This window comes from Coturnix japonica, chromosome Z (genome assembly GCF_054131305.1).
Source record: "Coturnix japonica strain WE chromosome Z, WE-NBRP24, whole genome shotgun sequence".
Classification (NCBI taxonomy): domain Eukaryota; kingdom Metazoa; phylum Chordata; class Aves; order Galliformes; family Phasianidae; genus Coturnix; species Coturnix japonica.
In genome coordinates, this window is record NC_140702.1 from 27,445,460 (window position 1) to 27,466,342 (window position 20,883).

The window sequence follows — 20,883 nt, forward strand, 5'->3', positions numbered from 1 at the left end:
AAAGCTGAGATGACAACATTGCATTACTCTGATTAAGAAGTTGTTCTGCAAGCACAGTGTGACTCTCCTGTGTTTTTGGCAAGATGAATACTATTAATTAAATTTGAAGGAAGATATCTGATGTGACACATTTGTAGAACATCTTGCATATCGCATATCTGTACTGTTGGAATACCTTATTTATTGGGATGAGCACTGCAGAATTCCTTGCATTCTTGTGCAGACTTTTCTCACACTTTAATCTTCTGGGATCCTAGTTTATTTTAAACAATATTTTCAGCAGAATTATGGAAGATGAATGCTCGTGTCAAATGTGTGTGAGTCAGGAACATGCGGAATTTTTCTATCATCTGTGGAGAAGTGTTCAGAAGAACATTTTTTGAGGGAGAGGAAAAATCTTGTCAAATGTTAGATATCCTGTACATTAGGATGGCCTTAAAAAGGGATTGCCTCAACTAGATGATTTTGAAGAACTGAGGTTGTACAATTAGTCTGAACTGGGCAGTTGTTGCTTGGACTATACAATCAGCAAAGCTGTCTATACTGCCTAATATATACACCCTCAGTATAGTCCTTGTTCTTCTGTAGTATGCAAACCTTGTTAGTAGGTGGATCAATAACATTATACTCTGAGTACTGATTTACATGATTACTACCAATGGTTTTAATATTTTGTGAAGTGTACACAATCTCATATTCTGTAAACTGCTGTTAACTAAATCTTTCCTGGTTCCAAGAAAATGCTTCAGCTTTTTTTGCAGACTGTCATTTGAGGCAGCGTTTGATCAAAAACAAACAAAACAACAACAACAACAAAAAACCCAAATACCAAAAAACCCATTATTTATAATAGTGGTATATTCACTTTCCTCCTCTCTAATATAGCCTTATATTCATATTTGATATACACCTTGGTCTTACTGTAGGAAATATAAAATGTATTGGTATTTCAACTGACCCAAGGAAATAGTATTCCTTCTTTGCAGTTTGAGACAGTTGTGAAAGACACCAAGGTTGAAAAAGATGAGGATGTAAATGCCAAAATACATGCATGTAGGAAACATTGCCTTTGCATTTTCTACTACTCTTTTAAGACATGTATATTTTTCTACTTCAGTGGGAAGGCCAGAATAATCCCAGTTACTGTTGTTGTAATTTATGGTGTATATAGTCGATTAAAATTTTATGTTACATGCTTGACTGTGCTAGCAATTCAACTTTCTTCAAATTCAAGAAGTTTAAAGGGTGTGAACTCCGTAGTTTAAATGCAGAGATACAATTTTCCAAGTGTAAGCTAACTTCTGATTTGAACTGATTATTGTAGCCACAATATCCCAGTGGTGCAGCTTATAGCACATTAGCTCCAGAGCTGGAGCTTGTGTAGATCAGTCACACTTTTATGCAGGATTCTGCTTGTCTCGTTCATGTGCTTTGTAGCCTCAGCAGTTGGTGGCCCTGCTTGGAGAAAGCATAAGTCAGATGGCATGGAACAGTGGATGAATCTTTAGCTTGTCCTCTAGAAGCAGCTGACTCCTGAAGGGTGCTGGTTTCTTCTTGAGTTTGAGGAAGTGACTCACAGCTTGGCTGGGGGGGAGCAACTTAACTCTCGTACTTTGCAGAAGAGATGACGAATGTGCAGAAATATTTGTGTTGTTCAGCCTCATGCTTTTGTAAATACACGGCAATTTTTCTGAAAGTCTCATTGGGCCAAATTGTTCAATACTGACCCATTTCTAGATAGCTATGTTGCAACTTGTAATCTTCAGTTTGGGCTCCCTTTGATGTTCTTATTTATAGTTATTTTGTGAAATGGCAGAAGGGAGCATCAGCAAGAAAAAAAGAGCAAGTGTAAACAATACATACCTGTATGATTAGTTATCTGTTAGTAGATTGTTGGTATGTTTGCAGTGACTCTCTCCCAAAGGCTGCTGTAAGAGAAGAGTGCTGAAAGCTGAAAACTACACTGAGAGTACTGTGTTTCATGAGCAGAGCAGTCACACCAGCTTGATAAAATTCAGTTATCCTTATTCTTACTGTATTTTCTCTTGGTCTGCCCTCAGCGCTGTCGCATAAGTATTTTTTCTAGGTTTACTTTTCAGTAAGAAAGATAAACAGTGTGAATACTCTTCTCTTTTTCTGTCACTACCAAGAAGCAGATAAGTGCATATTCATCTCAAAACTGTCCAGTCTTCTGTCACTCACTGTTTCACTGCCACTCTGTATTTGTCTGGTAGCACTTCCTTATGGTAAATCAAAATCCAGTCTATTTTTCCACTTATACAAGCCAGCACAACCTGTATATTATCTGAACATACAAACTGCACTGAACAGCTTTGTGGTTCTTCTAAGAGTTTGCTGTTACCCAAGCACCAAGTGGGTAACTTTGCATGATGTCAGGTAGGCAGTCAGTCAGTCAAAGATCTTAACACTCATATACGTATATATGTATCACCATGTAATATATACATATATATATATATATATATATATATATGTATTACATGGTATAAATATGCTTACGCATACTTCCTTTCAAGAAGGTGCACCTCAGATTGTGGAGTCATGCTAAGGCATGCAGAGTATACCTCTGCTGTACTAGTCTCAGCTTCTGTATTTGCAATTGTAGATTTAATTCATCTTTATTCATCTACTTATTTGATTCTATGGCATATAAGAGGATGGAAGCGAATCCATATTTACACTACAGGGATAGTTTCAGAAATTTTGAAGCTGCTTCTGTTACTGTATAGGGGTGGCTCAGAGTCATTGTCTGAATAGACTGTGCGTGTGTCTGACACTGTCACATTTCTCATGCCTCTGACAATAATGTTTGATAAAATGCAGACTCGGTATCAAGTTAATATTTGCTGTCACATAATATACGATGTTGTTTGTGTTTAGAGTGTTTTTGATCAGCTAATGTGATGCTCTGAGTTACTGATTTTTCTTTGGAAACAGTATTCAACCAAATAAGTTTTCCTTCATCCTAAAGGCTGTTTTCCAAGCATTTAAAACAAGAATTTGTGTTAAAGTACAAGAACAAATGTATTTAACGAAATGGTCCCTTTCTATGGAGTATCTTCGGAGCAATTTATGCAATGAAGATGGGCTTCAAAGAAACAATTTTTGAATAACTCTTTCAGTAAAATTGTGTTGCAGAATCTCCTATCATTTGAGTAATAAAGGGGTTAAGGCTACCTGGTAGAATCCATTTTATTTTTTTTCCTCTGTTTTTTTGCCAGATGTGTGTTAGTGAGCTGTCACTCATTGTACACTGCAGTATTATTATAAGTACAAAACTTATTCTGTTGTCATGCACAGCTAGCAAGAACATGTATGAAGAACGTGAAATTCTCCATTAGTACAGTGTTTCCCATGAAGATGAGAAGCAGAATTGTACTGGAAACATATGTTTTTCTAAGAAAAATGTCTGTAACGTGCTGTCTTAAACAGGCTATTGCCTTTCTATGTCTTTCTATATCTTTCTATAATTTTCTCATAGCATTCTGTGCCGTTTTACTTATCCTCTCCCTAAAAGCACAAAATAATTCCTCCCGTTGTATCTGTCTTAGCTTTCTTGTTGAATTTCTAAACTTCTGGGAGTTTTTGATATGATAGTTTTATTTCTTATTGTGCTGTATTTGTAGGATCCCACTTTCCTCTTTCTCATTCTCCTTACCTTTCTTAGAGAGATTCTGCACAATGGATTGATTCAAGAAGCAAGTCCTTTTTATTTTTTGATATTTCTCTTTATTTCAGTCCCCACAGCATTAAATTTTGTGAACTACTTTGCCACTGATTTCCAGACTTCAGTTGACAGGTACTCCTGCTGTTTATTAGGGCAGACTTAATGTATTTGGAGCTTCTCAGCAAAAGAATATTGATTGGCATTATGACAGAATTCAGTGGAGACCTTTAAGCTTTTATCTGCATCTCATTAACTAGCTTATGATTTTGTAGAGTGGCTATTAATTACATAAGAGACGGGGAGTGAATATAAAGGATGGTTCAAAGACAAGCTGTCTTTAAACTTATCCTTAAGAATTGTTTTTTTTCTACTCTATCCTTCCAGAATTGTACCCTATTTCTGACTGGTCTAAATGGAGTGCATATATATATATACACACACATATACATATATTTAAAACGTCTAAAGGACCATACCTAAATTTTTATTTGTGTTTGGCATCTCTTAATTTAGTCCATTGCCAAGTTCTGTACCTTTAAGACTTAATTCAAGCCTTAGCATATCTGGAAAGCAGCTCAGGATGCATAAAATCTGACAAAAATGGAGATCTTTCTTAACATAAAATCTTATCAACCTGTAAATGATGCTGTCAGGCTTGTCAGGCTGTTAAAAAGTACTGCCGTGAGTTATACTGTAATGTGTTACATAAAGGCATGTAGTTCAGGATATAGTTACACATATTATAAAGATGTGTCAATGAGTATTCTGTGCCTTGTTTAACCACATCATTTATGAGAAATTTGTATTTCGTACTTGCTGTGGTTTAATGGCTAAACACAGTTATGACTTCATGCTTTAAAAAGCGAACAGGATACCTTTTCAGCAACCTAATGATAAAATTAGTGGAAAATAAAGTGAAATAGTATTCAACTAAAATTTAGAGAATATGTGTTGAAATCTGTTTATTCTCTGCTCGGAGGAGAACTGACATTCTATCTCCACACTCTGCAAATCTCTCAGAAGGCCGAAGTATTTCTGTATCATGGCAAAACAAGAAAGAGGTGAGAAATTTAAAGCAGAGGAGATTGTTTTGGTTGGAATCAGTACTGAGATTATATTCCTACTTTACACCTTAATCTACTATTGCTGTCCTATTCTCAACACTTGAGAACAGAGGAGGGGATGTGATACAGAATGAACTGCAACAAGAAGCAGAAAATGAATTAATTTAAATTCTGGACAAACTGAGTCTATTGAGAAGAGAAATGAGGCAGCAATGTAGTCTACTAAAAAGTAGTAAAATCTTAGTTATGTCTTGACAGTTGAGAAGACAGTTAAGAAACACAAAATAGTGGATGGTATGCTACTTAAGCATGAAAGAAGATTTGCTGATGGTTTTTATGTTTCTTTTTTTTTCTTGTTTTTTTTTTTTTTAATGCTATTGTAGCTATTGTTTTAGGGAGAAAACTGTGAAAAATCAAAGAATAAAGAGAAGTTCAGTAAAAGGTAGGATGGTTCTCCCTCTTGCTTCTATTTTTTTTTTTCTTTTAAAATTAGGGCCAAATGGAGGAAGCCTCACTCATCATTTCGTTATCGTTACTAGTATTGTAGCCATTTATACTGCATAAAACAAGATGAATTTATATTTTGGAAAAAATATACTCATTAATTGGAATAAATTTGGAGTAAATATACTCATTGTGTGCCCCGATGGCGCAAGTGGTAGGAATGCCGCCTTGCAACACCAGGGCCCGGGGTTCGAATCCCCCCTGTTGTGCAAGTGGTAGAAGTGCCGCTCTGCAGCACAGAGGCTCGAATCCCGGGAGTTGGACTCGATGATCTCTAAGGCCCCTTCCAACCCGCACAAGACTATTACTATTACTATTACTGTTACTGTTACTGTTACTGTTACTATTAATGTCTTTGGCTAGTATAGACTTTATTTCAGAGCCTTTTGTATTTAAATCTCTAGAGTATCTTGGATCTATAAGTCTGATCAAAATTTTTACTGGCATTTGTTATTGGTCCTAAAATTGGAAGAGGTGAATAGCACACAGTATCTCATGTTTGAAGAATATGATCATGGCTGGATATAATGCTCGACTGTGTGTGCCTCTGTTCGGAGAACATTTTTTCTGCTTTGGATTGAGACAGAAGCTCAGTGGTATTGGTGTAGCAGCTGGAAGCTGAGTGTGGAATTGCCAGCACTCAGTTGTACTGAAGCAGTGTCTGTTGGAAGTGTATGTTGCCTGAAAATTTAGAGGAGGGCTCTGGAGGTCAGGTTGGAGAAACAGAACTCTGATTTTAATGGCCTTGTCTTTGCTGGGAAAAGTTTTTTTTGACTCAGTGGATTACAGTAGATTGCATAAATGTTACTGAGTGGATAACTGGAACTTTAGATTTTATGCTTTGTGGGTACTCCTGAGAAGGAAAACGTTTATTTTGGATCTGAGGTAAATCCAAATTTCTCGTACTTGGAGTGCTTTTTGTCCACTACCTCAGCAAATTTTGCATGGAAGCTCTGAGGCAACATAAATAGAAATCCTTCAAATGCTTTTTATGAAGTCTCCTTTTTGAACTAAATCATGTTCAAAGATTATTACTTCCCAAAGAGTGTGTGTTTAGAGGACAGTAAGTTAATCTTATTTTTCATGCAATAATTATAAGCCTGATTCATACGGTCTTCCACTGTAAAAGCCAATATCAGGTTTACAAATGAATTCTAGAGTATGACTGGTCCTGTTTTCAAAATTGCAGAAATAGTTCAGCAAGCAAAATGGTATAATTTCTGTTGTTTTAGTTCTTGTGTACATCTTACCTGTATCTGTGTGTAAAAAGATAAAAAATGAGTGATCTTAGAGTTGATGAATACCTGCGTGGGAAAGAGAACTGACAGGAACAGTAAAATGCATCACTGAATCACAATCTGAAACAAAACCTGTGCAGACTTGAAGTAAGATCTAAAGTCAATGATGACAAGAAGGAGGAAAGACAAAGCAATTTATCTACCACCCTAAGCAGCTGGTGTGTTTTCTTGATAAAGTCTAGATCTCTTTCAGCTATAGAATACTTACAGACATCAGTAAGTACATGGAGCACGTGAAATCAAGATTCTAGTAACATTTTATAATCTGACAAAATACAAAAGGTCAGATGAAGGTAATACTTTTTCTGATGCTTTTGCACTTGTGGAAGTCTAATAATACCCTAGGGATCTGAACTTGGTACTGTTAGTTTAATTTTGTGAAGAGCAGAGGTATTTTTCTGCACTGAAACTTTGTCCTTACAAAGCACAGCCATTTATTAAATTCCTATTGCTGCTAGGATGCTTAGGCTCTCAATTTGCAGATTGTGTGTCTTGTAGGTTGATTGAACTAACAGTTTTGCAAATTTTGAAAAAATGGCAAGTTGGTCGTAGTATAATACAGAGAAATGAGTCTTTTTTACTGGGAGTTCACACACACGTACTCATAGGGAAGATCAGTCACTCCTGCAGTTCACCCACGCCTCTTGTTTGTTTGGACTTTTTAGATCAGGTACTTAAGGAGCAGAGATTGCTTGTTGACAAGATAGTTGAACTTGTGGCCAAAATACTTAATTATTTCACCCTTTCTGTCACATGATAGAAATCCCAATGCATATATTGTGGATATATTGCAGTTGGTCGAGTACCTTTGTATCAGCGTATTTGTGAGCATAGTTTGAGTATTTGTATTGATTTAAAAATGAAGGATTTTTCAGACTCAGTTTTATGGACAGATCTGAGCAGTGAAAGACACTTCTATTGGGGACTGAAGGCATCATCTGGGTGATGCTCCATGGCAGGTGAAGGAAGAGTATTTTGGGAGCCCATATATGGTTTATGTTTTCAGCTTTTCAAGGTGATGACGCAGCGTGGGTACTGCCTACCTCAGTGAACTGCAGAAAGGGCAGACAATGGCATTTTTCAACCACAAACTACTCCCAGCGTTTTCCTTCCACTCACATTTTGAAGTGTGTGACTCTTGAATACATGAATATTTGTAAAGTGGTCAGACTGATTTGCGTTCTCTGAAGTAAATTGTGAACGGTGTTGGAGGAACTTCTTTAAACAATTCTGTAGTCAGAGAGAAGAATGCTTTGATCAAATTTGAGTCTGTTTTAAGCAAGTCTGAATTTTGTCCATATGAGGTATGTGTGGAAAACAGAAGTAGTGTAATTTGCTTTCAGTTGAAGTCACAGTGGTTGTTGGCTGACCAGGAACAACGTGATAAACTTGTGTTTCAATACCATTTAGTGGGGAATGTTTTTATATTTTAAAATAGGTTTCACGTGACCTAAAATAAAGTACATAGCTTGCAGGCTACGCTTTTCGTACAGAAATGGGTCTTTGTGAGACTTTATAAGGAAAGTTGAGATTGCAGAAACTGATTGACACAGAGAATGAGATGATTATGATTTAGAAACTTAAATGGATCTTTCCTGCCACATTTTTCAAAAGCACAGCATGCTCTGTGGAGCTGAAGAGTAATTAAGTATATTAAAAACATCAGAACTGGGCATATATTTTTTCAGTCAGTCAGCATAGCCACAGAAATACAGCTTCTGGAGCATGAAAAATAGTGTGGCTTTCTTTCCTTTTTTCTTTTTTTTTTGGTTGACAGTTTGGAATGGAAGTAATGAGAAACTGTAAGCTCTGTATTTTATTTTTCTGCCTGTTTTAAACAGACTTGGCATTAGTTAAATGGAAATTATGGCAGACCTTTAAAAATATATTTATTTTGTATTTTTTAGTGTTGAACACGTTAAACACAGACCAGTTCAGCCCAAGCACATGCAGTACACAAATAGGTGCACACACACACACACATTTGTTTTTCAAATTGTGTATATATATACATTATGCTTTACTTGCACTGTTTTGTATGACCTGCTGAATGGTGCATTGTGTCTTTGAGATTTGCTTTCCAAAAATCTTATCTGCAGTAACAGACAAATATTATTCTCTAGGAAAAGTGTTGGATGTGCTAATTGTCCACATCTAGAATCTTCTGCTGTTTCACTGTATATACATGGGTGAGTTTCTAAGCAAACATGTACACTTAATATTGCTTGTGTTGTAATTTGCCAGACAGAAGTACATTGTCATCTGGTTAAAAACAAACAAACAAAAAGCATTTATTTATCTTTCCCAAAAAGACAGATAGGTTTTTGTTGGTTTTTTTTTTTTTTTTTTTTTCTGTTGTGTTGTTGCTTTATTTTCAAAGTCTTCTTGAGACTAACTGGAGTAATTAGCACAGAAACCTGAGTGGTGGTGTTATGCTGCAGTGCTCTCATCTAGCTTTCACTTCATGGTGAATTTAAACATACTGACAAAGTGTTAGAAGATGGCACAGATGAGCTTCCAGAGCAGCAAGTAAGGATTTTGTTTGACCTTTCAGTTAGGAAATTAGCAATGGAACAAAACAAATATGCTATAAAAAGCAGAGGTGACAGAAACAGACAATGATGTATAATACAGCTGTGTTTGAAATAGTTGTCTGTCTCTATGTGAGGGATTGCAGTGCTCATAGTTACTTGTGTATGGTGTTTGCAAGGCTTGGAGCAGCAATGAATGGAAAGCAGTGCCTTCCACATGCTTTCACAAAACTTACCTGGGAAGTTCCCTGTAGTTAATGGGCTTTCTGGGACTGGATAACAATCCTCAGCCCCTGCTTATTTGTAGGAGATGCAGTGGCACATGAGAAGTCAGCTTGGCTTCTGATCAGCTGCCTCAGCCTGAGTGTGCAGAACCACACTGGAACAGTACAAGAATTATCTGGGTTTTGTTCCCTCTTGCATTTTACATCTTAGGTGTTCAAAAAAAGATTTAATGAGAATGTTTCAGAAAGGAGAAGCACAGACATCCTTCGAAGCCCTGAAAAGCTGCTCCCTTAACAGGGAAGTATATTCTGGCATTTCTTTTGTGGTCCTTTCATTCTTAGTTTTTCTGTGTGAATGAAAGTGCTTAAGTGCTAATAAATAATTGAAGGTTTTTAGTCTGCTGTGTTGTCAGAGAATATATCCAAATTTACAGTAAACTGAGTACCATCCTAAGGCAAATCAGACAGAAGCATCTCTGCCTCTCTTCCCAGACAGATACCTGCCCTTGGGAGGGACAGGCTGTAGCCAGTCCTTGATACTTTCACAAGGGCAAGTACACATCCCTGCAAGGGATGGAATCCTGAAGTCCCCTGTTGAACTCAAGGAGTGAGCATGTGGCAGTATGGAGAGATGGCTCCTGGTGGAACTTGTAGGAGTGGCACAATCATCTTATGCTGGTCCAAAGTGGAGGGCTTGGAAACAGTCACAAACTTCTAGGTTTTATTTGACAGGAATATCCTTCTAATTAGGATAAACTTATGGTTATTATAAACCCAAAGCCAGCAACAATCAGTTAAGTATTGATTTCACAAATAAATTTATGAAGTACTTAAGAGTGAGTGAACCAGCAAATTTAGGTCCCTCAGAATATTCAAGTGCTGTATCCATGTGGCCTGTGTTTTGTTGGATTCAGATGTTTACAACTATTGGTTATGACTGTTGGATTCAGCTGTGCTATGACTAGTGAGTACTGTATTTACTATTTCCATTGTTTGAAGAGCTTCTTGCCACCTTGACTGAGCCAACATATCCAATGTTTGCTGCTAGTTTGATATTTATCGAGATGGTCAAAGTGAGACTAAAATTTCATATGAAAAATTAAGGGAAAAGGAATGCTAATGCTTTTGTTTTATTGCTAAGTTGTAAGGTCTGATCGCTGCCTCATTACCTGTGGCAAAATTAAAATAAAGAGGTAACATAGCAAACTCTCAGAGCTGGTAACAATACAGTTTTATGAGAAGAGACGAAGGAGAACTGTATACTAGTGTTGATTAACACAGATCTGTTCTATGTTACTGCACAGCATTCTGCTTCAAATGGTTAAAATTACAACTTTAAATAATGGTTAGTAAGACACAACTGACTTTACTGAGGAGATGTTCAGGGTAGAAGTAGGAATACTTATATATTAAAATAAATAAATGGCTATGGTAAAACTGCAAATAGAAACACTGCAGGTGTTTATGGCAGTGGAGCTCTGTCCTGGCAATCTATAAGGAATAATTACCAAACTAAAGTAATGATTGGAAAAGGAAGCGACTACTTGTTCAAAGTAGTGCCTAACTTTGCTCAGACTGTTTGTTACCGTTTTGTGTTTAGAAAAGGAATTCTGGACTTAAATTTTGCTATGACTTCTTTGAAGCAAATCTAGTTTTCAGCACTTCGATCCTGTATGCAGCAGAAAGAACACTTCACACAGGATTCATAAAACATCAGGATTACCCATACAAGGATGGAAACAGGCACATGGTTGAAATTTTAGATTGATTCTAGAATGGTTATACTGCAAGCTTATATTTTACTGATAAGAGCTTACAGAATTTACCTTGAAAATGCCAGTCAACTTATTACTTTTAACTGTAATTACCTGTGCTCAGTGATCTATAAATCTGTTGCAAATCCATTGTATTCTGAGAAGCAGAATTATCTAATCCCCCACATGATTTGGGTGTATTCAGGAAAGACATCAGTTAAAGATAGTTAGACCTACACGAATCACTGATTAAATCACATTATTAACTGTGTGAATCATCTGTATGGCACTTGTCTTTTATCTGCAGGTATATTGTAACAGCCATTTAATCTGGAAAAGGTAGCTTTTAAAATTATTTCTTCGCTATCAGCCTTTAGTGAACTAAATAATATACTGTTTTTCACAGGGCTTTTAAGAAATTACGCGATAGCTTCCAGACTGTGCAACTTAAAACAGATGGTTAGCAAATTTATATTAAAAATAGGCAGTTTCTGTAACATAATCCAGAAATTTTGGTTAGGACATGCTGTTCTACTGTGTTCAAGCTGTTTGCCTGAACATAGAAGTGCCTGAGATGTAATGATCAGAACCCATCTTGAATTTTCAGTTGCAAAATTTAGTGAATATTCTGAAATATTTTGTGCTGAGTTTAAAAAAAAAAAAAAAAAAGAACCAAATTAGGTGAAAGTATTTTATCAGTTATGTGATACTTGTTATCTTTCAAGCCATAGTTGCGTTTCAAGTGTTAATTCCAGAATGCTTGTATTCATTTATTTGTTTCATGTTGTGATTTTTAAAATTATTTTTTATTTATTTATTTGTTTGTTTGTTTGTTTATCTTGTCTATGAGCGGTATCAAATCTGGTATATTCTTTATTGCAGCATAGCTCCTTATAGAACAAAATAGAATCTCTACATCTTTTAGTGATTTTTCTTGGATGGTCACTACTGAGGACAAACATAAGTTTTTGTTTTTCAAATACCTGGCCTTCTCCAGCAACTTGAGGTTTGTTTGACAACAGATATTTCACAGCTGTTGATTTATTTTTTAGAGAGCTTGATGATAAACACTGATGCCGACTTTCAGCAAACAAAAATAAGGTCCAGGTTCTGTGTTGAATTAACTTAGATACTGAAAACTGAGAAGCATGTTCTCACTTAACCTCCTGTGTCACTGGAACAACCTGAATACCTTGTGTCCAGTGATCTATTATTATGTCCAAAAGCATTTATTTTGGCAGCCCTTGGCAGATAGGTTTTGCATCTGAGCTTTTTGGGGTTAAAGATGTGTTTTTGTAGTGTGAATTTTACATTGGTTTTAATGCCCAGTAAGTCATAGAAGCACAGTTAGAGGTTACTTCTCTGTCTACTCAAATAAATACCTGAGGAGCTAGGAAGCTGTGCTCCCTTTCTGTCCTCATCAGTTTTACTTTTCTTCTTTTTCGTTTGTTTGTTTGTTCTTGTCTTAATGTCTCTTACTGCCCAAATTCCTGAGAAACAGTAATATCTCAGGCATATTCTCATTGAGGCCTTCTAGTACTTAAATAGAGTTTATAAACATGAGGGAAATCAACTTTTTGCACAGACAGATAGTGATAGGACAGGGGAAGTGGTTTAAAACTAAAAGAGGGAAGGTTGATTTAGCAGGAATGTTTTAAACATTGCTGGTTTTAATATTTTTTTCTCTCATGTTATTTTTGATGAATTGTGTAGGGTATTTAACAGAACAGCTTGGGTTAAGTTGTGCCTGAAGGATGCAGAATCCTAAGAGTTAGGTATCTCATTACATTCACATGTTCATATTTCTTTTTCTGTGTCTGATTCTAAAACTTTCTTTGTAGAAATCTGGTGGCTGGCGCCTGATGTGGATAATTTTTCCCCAGGTACACCATTTGTGTGTATATGTAGTTGGCACAGACATCTGTGTAGATAGCTGTGTTGTCCAGAGGTAAGTGATCATGGATATGAAAAGTTATAGCTTCTGGTGCAGGAATGAAAATAATTAAGCAGTGAAAACGGGGAGGGAGATAGAAACTTGTTATAAGAATGTTCTGCAAATGATGAATTAGCAGGTTCCTTGGTAGTATCTCTGGAAGGATGAGTTACAGAAAGAACTATTTGAAACTACTGTACTTGCAGATTACTGCAAATTCTTCATGACGTGCTTCTTGGCCCTTGTTCATCTTCTTGTAGAAGTTAAATTTGTAATGTTTTCCTTTCCCCTCCAGCCATTATTCTATTGTTACTCTTTTAATAGAGTGCTTTAGTCTGCTGCCTACTATCTGGGTTGGAGTTTTGTTGCCTCTAACGCTTTTTGATCTTAAACTTTTCTGAAGACTGTGAAACTGTTTTGGTTTCCAACAGAAACAACTACACCTCCTGTTGTTGCTTCCACAGGTAGTCTTGACTTTTGCTGAGAAGAATTGCATTTCTCTTTTCGGCCTTTTTCATGATATATTTTATCATCTTCTTACTACCGTGTTGTGTCAACAAATATATACAGACTTTTGGATAGATAGGATCTGAACTTAAACAGAGACTTTTTAAGTGCAGTCTCACAGCCGTGTCTTGTGACAGCTGGTCCCTTACATGATGCTAAGAAAGTGGTATGTGTACCTCAGAAGTGCAGGAAGGAACAGCAAAAGAAAAAAAGGAATATAGCATGTAAAATTTGATTCTTGATGTTTCAAGGTAACTGTTAATTTACAAGGAGTGAAAAGTGTCAAAATGTAATTTTACAATTTCCTGAATTGTAAATGTAGTAAAACTAACTTGGAAGAAAGGAAAATCAAAGAAAAAAGGATAACTATATGCTGAAGTTACGTCTTGGATTTGTTGAATTTGACCTAGAATATTTTCATTAAGTGAGGAAAAAAAAAATTTACTCATTGAGTTTTGAACTGCTGAGGGACTTTTTCCATTAAGACTTTGTGCTTGTGCAGAGTGAATTTCTTGTGACATACAGCTTATGCTTTCACTCGCTGGATGGCACTTGATATTAGTGCAAAGGTGCTGCCAGAAAAATAAACATGTAGTCTATCCAAAAAGCATAGCTCAAAACCAGGCCAGTTTCCAAAGGTCCATGACTTTCCATAACATCTTGGATAAAGGACACGTAATTCATTGGAGCCAAAAATCTTTTCATCTTGAAAACTGGACACATTTTGAAGCAGAGGAGATGCTTTGAATGAAAAAAAAAAAAAAAAAAAAAAAAAGGAAAATATTTTGCGTTTTATTCATTATGGATTTCCTTGATGTTAAGATAGAAATGTTTTCAATAGGATTTCTCAGTCACAGCAGTGCAGCATTGTGCTACTACTATTTTTTGTTTGTTCATTTCAAAATGATAAGAGATTTAAAAATGCACTTTTCAATCACATTTAGCTCTGTATCATGCTATTATGCACAAATTTTAAAAGTCCATTTGTGAATTTTGGTAAATAAGGTTAGCAGGTGTAGGTATAAGGCTTGGTAAATAAGGTTACTGATGGCAAATGAAAATTGAATTTTTCAATCAATTAAAGAAACCTCAAATTCAAATATCAATTTCTGCTCTGGGTGTATTAGCTTAGTGCTAAAGTTTTTAGTGAGATTTCTTGTATTAGTTTTTTATTATAATTTAAAGTACATACATTAATAGGGGACTTAGCAGGAGCCCTTCAGGTTTTTTATAGGAGTGAGATTTAGATTTTTCTTTAAACAGGTATAACATCACTTTTCAGCTTGGATTATGGTAAAGCATAGCTATGTATATAGAGTGAAAAGCTGGAACCTCCTTTGTTTCTTACTTAGCACATCATGTAGTTTTAACATATTGTTGCATCTCATTATCAGAATCACAGAATCACAGAATTATCAAGGTTGGAAAAGACCAAGAAGATCATCTAGTCCAACCATCACCAATACTTCCCAGCTAAATCATATTCATCAACACAACATCCAAACTCTTCTTGAACACTCCTATGGTCGGTGACTCCACCACCTTCCTGGGCAGTTCATTCCAATGCGTGACTACCCTTTCCGAGAAGTAATACTTTCTAATGTCCAGCCTGAGTCTCCCCTGGCGCAGCTTAAAACCATTCCCTCTAGTTCTATCACTGTTTACACGAAAGAAGAGGCCAACTCCCAGCTCACTACAACCTCCCTTCAGGAAGTTGTAGAGAGCTATAAGGTCTCCCCTGAGCCTCCTCTTCTCCAGGCTGAACAATCCCAGCTCCCTCAGCCGATACAATAACAAATAAGCAATAATTCTAGATTGTTCAGAGGAGCAGTTGAATTTCTGTATCTAATTTTAATTTATGGACTACAGATTCTTTCAAGGATTCTTTCAAGGATTTGCGAGGAGTTGACACTTCATAAGCAGCAGAACTTCCTCAAGTTCACCTAAATAGGGTGAAAACATTCCTAAATGGTAGCTCCTGCAATCTTCATTTAGTGTTTGTTGTTTTGTTGTTTTTTTTCCCATATAAAAAGCACTGAAGTCTGAATATTAAGAATGTCATGGACAAGAAATGAGTGGAGTTACTGTGTCAGTGAATATAAGATCCCTGAACATTTGTCTGACAGCAAATCACCATAGAAAAGACTGCTACTAAATCTGTCTAGCTTTCACCAGAATTTGTCAAGTCATTTCCCTTACTGCAAAGAAGCGAGTAGTTTATAATTTAAATTTTGGTAGGTAAGAAGTTATGTTTAGATAGTAAGTGCAATAATGATTACTGTAGGAATTGTTGTTTAGTTGATTTCAGATGTTTATTTTTCCTTGAACTTTTAATTTGTAATCATTATCTTGCCTACTGCTGTTCTTGTATAAACAATTATAGTTGGGCTATACTGAGGCATTGCTCTGAGCAGTATGTTGATGTCATCTACCCTAAGACTAATAGTCCTTGCTTTACTCTTACAAGTGCTTAAGTAGAAATAAAGAGACTAATTTTTATTAGTCATTTGCTGGCTTGAAGTAATTTCCCTTTTATTGCAATTAGTTGTTATGTTCATCAAGGGATTGCGCTGCATTTTAATGAGCATTTGTAGAGTTGGTAGCAAATTTGTGCACTGAAAGTTGTGCAGGTGACTGCAGAATTTATTTTTAATGCAAAAAAGTTATCAACTATAACATAGGTTTTACCAATAATAAAAACATATTATTAGTAGTTTCCATTATTTGGTGTAATTCGTTTATATTCTTAATGTTTTTGCACTGGGGGGTTTGTTTTTTTGTTGTTGATGTTGTTGCAGTTCTTATTACTACATACAAGCCAAGTTAGCATTTCTGCATTTTGAGGAGAAAAATAATACCGCTAGAACTGAAGGCTAATCACAATTAATTCTGTTCCTTGCTCTTTGTGTATGTAAGTGCTTTTTATAATGGCTGCTGACATGTCAGTTTTCTTCTTTATGTTTACTTATTAATTTTGCTTTAAAATGCTGTGTCATACTGATTTTTTTCTTTAATATCTTTAATATCTTAAATCCTTTAGGATTCAGTTGGATACAGTTGCAGTGAGGAGTATTTTTTTTATTTTACAGAGTGTCTGTAGTGACTTTTCTGGAAAGGATCCTCTGCAGTAGCAGCTTGCTGTCCTACAATAGTCTGAGTGTTTGGAAGTAAATTAGAAAGTTAATCTGCAAAGACCATAGGCATTACTTGAAATCAGGTAGAGAAGGTCCTGAAATCCTGCATTATTCTTGACTTTGCTATCTGGAGGGCAATCTAAGTAAAATAGATGTTAACCTGCATCTCTTAGAAAGAACTCTGAATGTTTTCTCCTTATTCTTTTCAGCCTGCAAACTCTCAGTATCTTTATCTCTTACATGGTTATTCTTGGGAAATTTAGGTTAGAAAGACATTCATTTCATTCTCCAGTCTAATGTATGTTAGCCATAGATTCAGCTTTCTTTTAGCAGGGAGCTTCAGCCTTTTTCTGGACTGTGTAAGCCATGGTGAGAAGTTTCTGGTGTAACAGCACTCACCTATGTTCATCACAATACAACATAAATTTTATTCAATAAAACACTATAGTTTTTGTTCTGTTTTATAGTTTTTTTGCTGTTTATAACCTGAAATGTTAACTTTATTTCTTCTTTTTCTTACCATGTCTTACCGTCAGTGATAGAAATGACATTCCAGTTCCCTTTTAATCAATCAAATATGGGTTTTCCCATACTGCAGACATTAGGATAACAAACTATAGGAAGTTACTTAGGAGGCAGAAGTGCAGAAGGCATGGAGTCTGTACATAGTAATATAGCCTTCATCACTTCAGTTATGATAAATGGATCTGTTGCAAAATCAGTCAAGTTTGCTTCTTGCTTAATATTTATCTGGTGCATAGTTTGAAGAGTTCTCCTCATCATAAGGCACCAAACGCTTGTTTGGTGCCTCCCATATAGTAAACTACTGTTTACAAAGGCTTGCGTCTGTGATGGTACTGGCCCATCTGTACTGAAAGCACAAAACTTGTGGTATTCAAATCTACTTTAGAAATAATCCTGGATGTCCCTGTGGACAAGACCCCGATGAGGAATCCTCTAAATCTTCTGCTGGTGAGCATAAAGTGAATTTTTACTTCTGTCTGTCTGGAATTTAATGTTTTTAAGTCCTGTCAGCACAGCCCAACAGTATTTTCTCCTTAGATTCCATACCAAGTACTTCTCAGAGCCTTGTTCATTGCTGTGCAAATAGTATACCATTAGACATGAATAACTACAAATTTCTATTTCTACAAGCTTTATTAAACATAAAATGAATTTTTCTGTAATGTCTCTCTACCTTTTGTCTAAATCGACAACATTTTTTCCAAAAGTGCTGCACTCAAAATGAGAAAACACTTGTTAGTATTCCTTTACCCTTTTCTGAGTCAAAATCCTGAGACACGAGAAAGAAGGAATATATTTTCTGGGCTGACTTTAATGTTTCTGGGGGGAAAAGATTTACCATAATACTCTGGTATACTTAATTTTAATGTTCTTAACGTAATCTAAATACTCTGTGTACTTGTGAGCACCCCTATTTTTATCTGTTTTCGGCCACGCCACTCAATCTGTTCATGGATACATTCTGAATGAGACTAGTGTACATTTTCATGTATCTGTGTTGCTGAGCTAGGTTCTCTGATACTTCACTACAAATGCTACTGTAAACTTTCTACTATACTGTGTTTCTACTGTAATTTTGCAGGAACTCATCTGACTTTATTACCTCACAGTCACAGGTGTTCTCCTACTGCAAGAAGCTACCCTGTACTGTCAGGTATTGGTTAACAGCCTTGTAAACAGAAAGTAAAAAAAGCAGAATGCTGCATGAGATGAGCCTAGGAGTGGAGGGGGAGGAAAAAAGATTTGCAGCTGTGAGGATGTATGCTAGTACAGGGGAAGTGGAAATTATATGATTTTGCTTCTTATGGGAAGGTATTTACAGAATTAAATTTAATAATTCTGTGTCCTCCAGGAAATTTAGTTCAGCCTGTAACATCTTGATTTATTTTCTGAGAGTAGAAATAGTCATGGTCTTTCCTTCTGTGGCAATATTAGTCTTCTTATATTTTATTAATTAACAATCAATTTGCAAGCCTTGTTGCCATTCTCTGGTCCTGCACCAGCACCTCAGTGACCTTTCTGTACTCGAGGTGAGGCCTCACCAGTGCTGATGACAGGGGCAGGAAGATTTCCCTAGTCCTGCTCACCACACCATTCCTGATACAAGGCAGGATGCCATTGGCCTTCTCAGCAAAATAGTGTTCCCACAAATATTAGTATTTTGTCGTGGGTTAGTAGAGTTCAGGTAGATTATGTTTTGCTTGGAAGGACATCAGAATTGGGTCAAGGTAAACAGTGAATACAGACAGTGATGAAGTGAGTTGTGGAAGGGAAGACAAAGAAGGAGCCATTGTGTTTGATGGTATAAAATGGCTAGTTTGTTTTAGTAATGAAGAGCAAATTTTGTAATAAAATAAGACTGACGAATGATGGGATTAAATTTAGGAAGGAATTAAAGTATGCAGTGAGTCAGAAGAAATACAAGTTTTAAAATCAATATGTTATTTACAATGACAGTTCATTGAATGTTTCCTAGAGACTTCTGTGTTAAACTGTGAGGCAAGTGTACGAGTTTAGGCACATTAATAGTAATAATGTCAGATATGTTTCACAGTTTTACTTTTAAACCTGTATTTAACTTATTTTGATAATGTTTAAACTTTTTTTTTAAGATACACTACAATAGTATCGTTTATGATTCAATGAAGATAAAATAACTAAGGTATTTTCCTTATCATAAAACCTGCTTACAGTGTTACTGTTTTAAAAGCAATTTGTCACATTGTATCTAGTGCAACTTAAATTGCAGAGAGTGTTTAATGGAGTTAAGTCCAGCAAGTGACCTGTTACAAGTCGTGTCCCCCAGGGGTCAGTAAAGCGTCCCATCTTGTTTAATATCTTCACTGCTGACCTAGATGAGAGGATTAAGTGTACCCTCAGTAAGTTTGCAGATGACATTAAGTTGGGAGGTATTGTCGATCTGCCTGAGGGTAGGGAGGCCCTTCAGAGGGATCTAGATAAGCTGGTTCACTGGGCTGAACTGAATGGATGAGATTCAACAAGGCCAAGTGCCAGGTCCTGTACTTCGGCCACAATAACCCCATGCAGCACTATGGGCTTGGGGCAGAGTGGCTGGATGACTGTAAAGAGAAAAGGGACGGGGGGAGGGGGGGGTGTCGGTCAGTGCTTCTTAGTTCCATTTTTATTGCTGGATGTTAAGATGGAGCTAGGCTTATTTATTGTTTCTTCCCTCTGTGTTTGGTTGTTTGGTTATTTTGTGTGGCTATTTTATAACTTAGTTGGCAACTGTGAGGTGTGAGATGGCAGACCTGAGAGGCAGTACTGAAACAAGCGGCTCATTGTCTAGGTAGGCAAACATCTGTGAGGGAGATGCCTGCTCTGAATGTTCCTTCAACAGTGTGTAATTTACATCAAGGAGAAGGAAGAGTGTGGCTCTGAGCTAGGTTCAGCTGCTGCTGAATAGCTGCTAGGTTAGTTATCTTGTATGGTTCTGAATCTGAGTTTGTATTAAGGTAACTTGAGGAACTGTTTCTTCTGAAGAGTCTCTAGAAAAAATATTTCACTTAGAATTTGTATTTATACCTACTCTAGAATTTGGGGTGCTTGTAGATTCTGTTCTGTTCAGAGCAGGGGCAAAATGCAATAATTATTAGGTTGTGATAAAAATCTAATATTAGGTAATATTCTAATATTCTAAAATCTAATTTTAAGGTAAGTTTATACCTTGGACAAAATTGGAAGCTGAAAGCAGTTTTACTTCTTTCTTTTTTGTTTCATATTGTTTTCATGGTACTTCTACATATCAGAGCAGAAACTGGAAAGGGAAGACAGAAAAAGAGTTAGAACAACTGAAATATCTGTTTGATTACAAACCAAATATTCTTTAATGTTAATGGTTTGAAATTAGGAAATTTTGTGGAATTTCAGGGGAAAAAAAATCACTAAAGAAGTTTGCTGGAAGCACTGAACTGGGTTATTTTCTTCTAATACATCTTGTCAGAATCCCTATGAGCTCAGAAATTAATTTGCCCTGAATTTTAATACTTACAATTCCTGAAAAAGTTTTAGGTGGAAATTTCATTCAGTTCTAATGAGAATGAAAGTATCTACCATAGTTGACAGTTCTTGATTGGGAGCTTGGTTGAAAACACATCCATCCACATTTTTTTTGTGTGTGTCTTGATCTGTCCTGTGGTAAACTTCTTCCTGCTACAGACTCTGTCATTACTCTTAAAACAACTGTTTTTCTGAAGATTTTTCT

At 36.2% G+C, this 20,883-nt stretch overlaps 1 protein-coding gene across 6 annotated transcripts in view; it reads left to right on the forward strand.

Moving 5' to 3' along the window:
• Positions 1 to 20,883, forward strand: part of CHSY3 (chondroitin sulfate synthase 3) — a 131,055-nt gene that overhangs the window by 29,214 nt on the left and 80,958 nt on the right. Inside the window, exon 3 of one of the 6 annotated variants that reach the window (XM_085528373.1) lies at positions 1 to 20,883. This exon is cut by the window's right edge and continues 26,505 nt beyond it. The exons of the other annotated variants lie outside the window; for them this stretch is intronic. Within the exon in view, the coding sequence (XP_085384499.1) occupies positions 1 to 36 (36 nt within the window). The 3' untranslated portion in view covers positions 37 to 20,883. 6 annotated transcript variants of the gene reach the window in all.